General features: G+C 51.5%; 1 protein-coding gene across 1 annotated transcript; it reads right to left on the reverse strand.

The window, feature by feature from the left end:
* Window positions 1-2,182: 2,182 nt before the first annotated feature.
* Window positions 2,183-3,465, reverse strand: CCL19 (C-C motif chemokine ligand 19). The gene is made up of 4 exons (XM_021691639.2): window positions 3,405-3,465; window positions 2,611-2,737; window positions 2,294-2,387; window positions 2,183-2,203 (listed from the first exon to the last, which is right to left on the reverse strand). Exons 1-4 carry the CDS (start codon window positions 3,463-3,465, stop codon window positions 2,183-2,185), a joined length of 303 nt encoding a protein of 100 aa, XP_021547314.2.
* Window positions 3,466-6,696: the final 3,231 nt, after the last annotated feature.

The raw sequence follows: 6,696 nt of genomic DNA on the forward strand, positions 1-6,696 counted from the left end.
GTGTTTGTCCTCTGCCTGCTGGGGCACCCTGGGCACAGGATCCCTGAGACACCTGTCTGTAGCTGGGCCCCCGGGGGCTCCATGGTTGGCTGCCTTAATGGATGAATTAATGGATGGATGAGTAGATGGGTGGAGGAGCAGATGGCTGGCTGGCAGGCTAATGGGTGCCGCGATGGCGAAATGGATGGGTGCACAGGGGCATGAGTCGGATGGCTCATTTCCTCCAGGCAGCAGGGCCACACTTCCCAGCTGTAACAGTTGTTCTTGCATCCCGCCCACTCCTGGGGCTCTAGGAGATGGGCTATCTGAGATTTTGAATACCTTACTTCTGGGAGCAGAGGGGAGAAGGAAGCTGCTATGCACTCAGCTCCGTGAGGAAGGGCTGGCGTAACCCCCTCACCACTGCTCCCCTTCCCAGACTGCCCAGGCCTGGCTTTGTTATCAGATGAGGTATAGCTGGTAAATGATGACCCCCTCCCTTCCCAGGTAACAATGCTCAGTCCGCTGTCATAGCTGTCATCCAACCCCAGTGCCGCAGTCTTGCTGCTCTCAATGGGACAGGCCCTTAGAGGCCCAAGTGGGAGACAGCAGCTTCCCCAGGGGACTTCCCAGGCGTGAGGAGTTCACTCCTTCCAGAGCAGCCCTGTGGTATGCTCCAAGAGTCACAGCGCTTTCATCTCCCGAAGAGGAGACTCCTTCTCTGTAACTCCCTGATCTTAGTGTTGCCTTGGCCCAGGTGCCCACAGGGGCTGCAGGTGGTGGGGTTCCTCCATGCTAAATCTCCCTAGCTCCCTGGCCGCTCCTTTTTCCACCCTCTGGGCCCTCTTCCATTCCGCCTTCTGGCTCCCAGGTCTATCTGTCAGTATCTCTGACAAGTGTGGCCCCAGGATTGCTCAGATGGGGCTGGACCTGGCCCAGCCTAACTGAGTGAGAGAGGAAGGCTAGCCTGAAGGTCAGATTCTGTGTGGACAGATGGGCCCTCACCACTGGCTACTGAGCCTTTCCTCACATATGTACTCATTTTCTATTTTTTTAAAAAATATTTTTATTTATTTATTTGACAGAGAGAGAACACAAGCAGGGGGGTGGGGGAGGGAGAAGCAGGCTTCCCGCCGAGCAGGGAACCCGATGCGGGGCTCAATCCCAGGACCCCGGGATCATGACCTGAGCCGAAGGCAGATGCCCAACGACTGAGCCACCCAGGCGCCCCTGTACTCATTTTCTAGACAAATATTTATTGAGTGACTACTTTGTGCCAGGCAGTGAGACCACCAGGGAGACAGTGGAAACCAAAATAGATGTGATCCCTCTTGAGGAAGGCTGACAAACTATCAGTTATAACTCAGTGTGATGAGAGCTGCAAGGGGAGAGGGGCAAGGGCCCTGGGAGTTTGGGAGGGAGGGAGGCTACTTAATCTAGCCTTGAGTCAGGGGAGGCTTCCTGGAGAAAGTCATCAAGACCCAGATGGGAAGGCAGGTGAGCTGGTGAGAGAGAAGAGTGTTCCAGACAGAGGGAATGGCGGGGGTGGACGGGTACTTTCCCCGCTCCTGGCAGTAGAGCTGGGTCTCTTCTTGCCCCCAGCCAGGAAAGCTGGTTCTTGACAACTCCCTTCCCCCTGGTGACACCTGATCCCTGAGACACCTGGATACCTTGCCTTGGAGAAGAAAGACTGGGAGGCATGAAAGAGTTTGGCTCAATCAGAGAACAGGCACAGGTTTGGTATTGCTGAACCGTGGAGAGTGAGAGGGCTATGAGGAGACCAGGTGGGGCTCCGATCATGGGAACTGGTCCTGAGAACGCAGGGCGTTAAGTAGGGGTCCATGAGGAGGTTGCTCAGGTTGCAGAGGGAAAATGAGATCTGCCATTCCATCTCTCCATTTCCTATTCTGGTCCTTCCAGACAGACAACAAAGAGCAGACAGACAGATCCGTGGGTACCAGTCGGGCTTTATTGGAAGCATTGTGGTCTGGGTGTAGAGAAGAAGCTGCACTCCTGCTACGCCACACTCACCCCTGCTCACACTCACACTCACACTCACACTCCAGGCCCCGTCCCGGCTGGGTCAGGTCTGGTGCAGAGTCGCTGGAGGCCTGGTCCTCCCTTCTGATCCTTGGTTCCCCAGGGCTGCAGTGAGTCACATCCCTTCACTCAGACACAGGGCTCCCTCCAGGGCTGTCAGGGGCTAACTACTGTGGCGTTTGTTCTAGGGGAGGAAGGAGAGGCAGGGTCATGGGTTAGGGTCTGGGGCAGGGGCTCTGAGGGAGGAGGCAGGGCTGGGGAGGGCCGGGCTTGCCTTTGCAGAGTTCTTCAGCAGTCTCCGGATGATGCGGTCCACCCAGGGCTGGTCTGGAGGTGCGCAGAGCTGGTGACCCCTCAGTGTGGTGAACCTGGAGTCAGAGGTCAGAGGTCAGAGAGAATGTAGCCCTGGAACCCAGCCTCCTGGCAGGCTCTTGGTGTGAGGGGCAGAGGCTGGGGACCACATCTGGGAACCTGTTTCAGGGGCTTCCTTGAAGAGGCTGGGCTTGGCAAGGAGAAGGCAGATAGGAAGGTGGGGTATCACCGGTGGCTGATGGGGGAGATGAGGCTACACGAGGTCCTCCCACAACTCACACAACAGCAGGCACTCTACAGCCGTCCTTGATGAGGAGGTGGCGAAAGGCTCTGACGATGTTCCCTGGGATGGGGCGCTGGGTTACAGACAGGCAGCAGTCTTCAGCGTCGTTGGCACCACCCAGAGCTGGGGTGCGGGTGGGAGAAAGAAGGTAGTGTCAGGACACCCTGAGGAGGGGAGGCCACGGCCCTATGGCCCGAAGTGGGATGAAGGACAAGTGTGTGTGTGTGTTTGGGGAGGGGGGCGTTAAACCTGTTAGTCAGCCGGTATGTTTGCTAAATATATTGAAGTACTTCTAAGCTGTTTGGTAAACAGCCGCTGCCCTGGTCACCCCAACCTCTCCCCTAGGACCTCTCAACTGCTGCATAAATGAAGAGTTGATGCTGCTCACAGCATGGGGTTGGGGAGCTGAGGAGTGAGGGCTAAGGTAGTAGGAGACTGGGGTTAGAGAAGTTATGAATTGTTAAATATTTGGACTATTAGCCCTGTCTCAGCATCTCCCTTTTTCCCCACTGTAAACAAATGCATACTGTTCTCTCCCGTCTGGGAAACTGAGGCAGCAGGAAAGAGAGGCTGCAGAGAGAAGGCTAGCCATCGGCCCGGGCACACCCCAAGAGACTGACAAACATTGAATTCAGGGGCCCAGTCATACCCACACTCACAAGGCTCAGGGAACTCTCAGGCTCACCCAAACATGCAGACCTAACTCTGTGTCCCTCACATCCAGCGCCAAGGAGTCTGAGATTTAGACGCCCCTCCCCCATGCCCACCATAAGCCTTCCCTCCGCCTTACCCGGGGAGGTCTGGAGAATCAGCAGGCTGAGGGCCAGCACTGCAGCTGCTTGCGATGCCATGGAGGGCGGACAGAGGCAGACAGACCGTGAGACAGTGGGCGCGGGCCTGAGTCTTGGGGGCTGAAACTCGGCTGGCCGCGGGAGGGAGCGATGGGACGCGCACAGGCGTCCTTGCGGGCAGTGAGGGCTCTGGGAATGTGTGTGAAAGCCTGTGCGAAGCTGCAACTGCTTCTTATTTATGGCTCAGAACTTTCACTTTCCCTGCTCAGAAATTCCCCTCCGCTTCGATTCCGTGGATTCCCCTTTGTCCCCCTCTGTCTGACAGAACCTGACCCAGCCCCCCTTCTTCCTGCCTCAGTAGCTTCCCTGCTCTTCTGCTTTTTTTGGCTTCATCTCTGAGAATCTAAGCAGTCCGCACTCTGTCCAAGAGAAGGGACGTCGCCCTGTCAGCCAAAGATACAGGCTCTGCAGTCTCGCCTTCTTGGTGGCGTTTGCATCATGAACCATAGGGCTGGCTTTCAAAGGTGATGGTTAGGTTTGGGGCGTCAGAGTGAAGGGTTGCATCCCCTTCCCTAAGTTTATCCCTCATTCTCGTTCTTGTCTCTGTGGTTCTTCTCTTCTCTCTGGTGCGGGTGGTGGTGAAGAAGTCTCTCTGGTCCTCTCAGAACAGTCACGAAGCCTGGGGTAACCTCCCTATGCTGCCCATTCGTTATCTGGGAACCAGTCCCTTCCTTGGGACAAGCGGAGTCGAAAGGGAATGTTCCTGGGGAAGAGGCCCGACACCCATCTCAGGCCTCTGGGATTCAACCTCTTGGCTCAGCCAGCGCTGCCCCTTTCTCTATTTGCCATGTTCGTACGTCCAACACCTGGGTCAGCAGAACAGCTGGAGGGAGGCTGGCCTGGAATAGCTCCCTTCGTCTTTCCCCTGCTCTCAATCCTGGGAACCAAGAGGGGATTTTTAAGGAGAGGGGCTGGTCAGCTCATACTCAGACAATCCCCAAATTTCAAGGAATCGACAGATAGAGGAAGGGACAACTGATTTCCCATCCTTATGAGAAAGACCAGGACTCAAAAGGGAAATTAATATGTGGAACACCCTTTCAACCATCCCACCCAAGCTCTGGACCCTCTTTTGGATGGGGTGGTGTTTCTCTCATAAATTTCTGACTTATCTTTCTTTCCATCCATTAATAATAATAATAGTAATCATATTTCTAATCGTTTACTCTGTTAGGCTCTGTATCAAGGACTCCACTTTACTAACTTTCCCAACAAAACTACGAAGTAATTTTTATTTATTTATTCATTTTATTTATTTATTTATTTATTTATTTATTTATTTATGAGAGAGCGTGAGAGAGAGAACATGAGTGGGGGAGAGGGACAGAGGGAGAAGCAGACTCCCTGCTCAGCAGGGAGCCCAATGTGAGATTTGATCCCAGGACCCTGGGATCATGACCTGAGCCGAAGGCAGACGCTTAACCGACTGAGCCACCCAGGCGCCCATAATTTTTATTATTAACATATTATTGTTTCTATTTTACACATAAAGAAAATGAGGTTTAGAGCCCAAGACCCTATGGCAAGTAAGTGTCTTGTACCTAGGTGTCTTGTGCTGTAAGGGTTACACTCTTTACCACTATCCCATGCTGCCTGTCTGCTAAATGTCCATTGATCATAGAACAGTACAGATGAGTGAGACTCTACAGATAGAATGCCTTGCTTGGGATTCAAATTCCACCACTTGCTAGCTGTGTCACCATGTGCAAGTTACCCGATTCCTGTGTCTTAATACCCTTATCTATAAAGTAGGAATGGTACTAGATCTACTTCTTAGGATTAAGTGAGATAATCCGAGTAAAGTCCTTAGTTTAGAGGCTGGCACATAATAAACACTCATCAAATATTGACCATTGTTATTGTTCTATCCTTTCATTCAGATATATGTCAGTTCATCTATCAATCCATTTTTCATTGATCTATGCATCCTCCTGCTTCTGGTGGTTCTGATTATTCCCTGTTGTTCCAACCTCATCCATGCTCCCACTCTTCTCTACCCTGCTCTGTTTTCTGGAAGGCTGACCTCTCTAGACTGAATTACTCAGGATCCTTGCCCTCCAGCTTCTGTTTGAGTTTGGTCCATAGGAGGCAGCAGCAGGAGATCAGTGGGTGATAGGAGAGAGAGGTTAAGTCCCCAGATCCTTCATCTTGCTGCAGTCCTGGAAATGAATAATTCTCTTTTTGGTAGTTGTTTTCAAAGACAGTTCTTCAGACAGCAGCAGCAGCAGCATCACCTGGGAGCTTGTCAGTTTATTGATATTGGTGCCCTCACCCAGGAACTGTATTAGCTCAGCACCTGGGAGTGATGTTAATAGTCTGTTGGGTTGGTTACTGGAAGTGTAGACTCAACAGTGGCCTTTGATCAATGAGGTTGAGATGTTAGAACCTCACTGACATATTGTAGAACAATGCTTCTTAAACTTTGATGCGCATGTGATTTACATGGGAGTCTTGTTAAACTCTAGATTCTGATTCACTAAGTCTGGGGTGAAACCCAAGATGTTGCATTTCTAACAAACTTCTAAGTGATGCTGATGCTGCTGGTTCTCAGACTATATGAGGAGCAAAGTAGAGGAAGGAGTGCAAAGTTGAGAGAGATGGGAATGTTGGAGTGTACCTGTGATGTGCAACCACTAACTGTACACCTCTGAAGGGCCCCAAAAGATGCTTCCTTCTCCAACGCAACAAGAAAAGTATTAATGAGGGGAACGGTAGCTTCTTTGAAAAGCACTGTAGAGGCTTCTTTAGGAGGCAAGAGATGGGGATAGGAGATGCCTTCTTGGGAATGGGCAATCAAGGGGGATAATGGAATCCATGAGTGGTAGAGGTCAGATGTTGGCACCTAACCATGAGCAATAAGGTAAATGAGATTACTATATAAACTGTAGGGACAAGTGGTAATTTATGTGCTTTGCCCACAGGGATCTGTGGTGTTATCTAATTGATCATAGTGTTCCTAGCAATGAAATAGATGGACAGCTTACTAATGTGCTACTTGACCTGTGCAAGTGGAAACATCTAGCCCTGGTGGGCAGAAATTGGATGCAAATTGTATTGTACAGTCTTTTACCCAGTTCCTCTACTTAAGTCATTTTCCTAGACTCAAAGTCCTTTGGTCCGGTGGGAGGTGGGAGGGTGTGAGTCTCTTTCATGGGCGGATTCTAGAAATCTTTCTCCCAGTTAGCGGTTTTCCTAGTGCATCTCCAACAGCATCTGCATCACCTAAGAACT

The sequence above is a fragment of the Neomonachus schauinslandi genome, chromosome 13, assembly GCF_002201575.2.
Source record: "Neomonachus schauinslandi chromosome 13, ASM220157v2, whole genome shotgun sequence".
Lineage (NCBI taxonomy): Eukaryota > Metazoa > Chordata > Mammalia > Carnivora > Phocidae > Neomonachus > Neomonachus schauinslandi.

Excerpts from the sequence above, each read along its gene's own strand:
- CCL19 (XM_021691639.2), bottom strand. The coding sequence starts at position 3,465 with ATGGCATCGCAAGCAGCTGCAGTGCTGGCCCTCAGCCTGCTGATTCTC. Across the intron at positions 2,738-3,404 it reads GATTCTCCAGACCTCCCCGG|CTCTGGGTGGTGCCAACGAC; the intron begins GTAAGGCGGAGG and ends CCCGCACCCCAG. Across the intron at positions 2,388-2,610 it reads TGTAGAGTGCCTGCTGTTGT|GTTCACCACACTGAGGGGTC; the intron begins GTGAGTTGTGGG and ends CTCTGACTCCAG.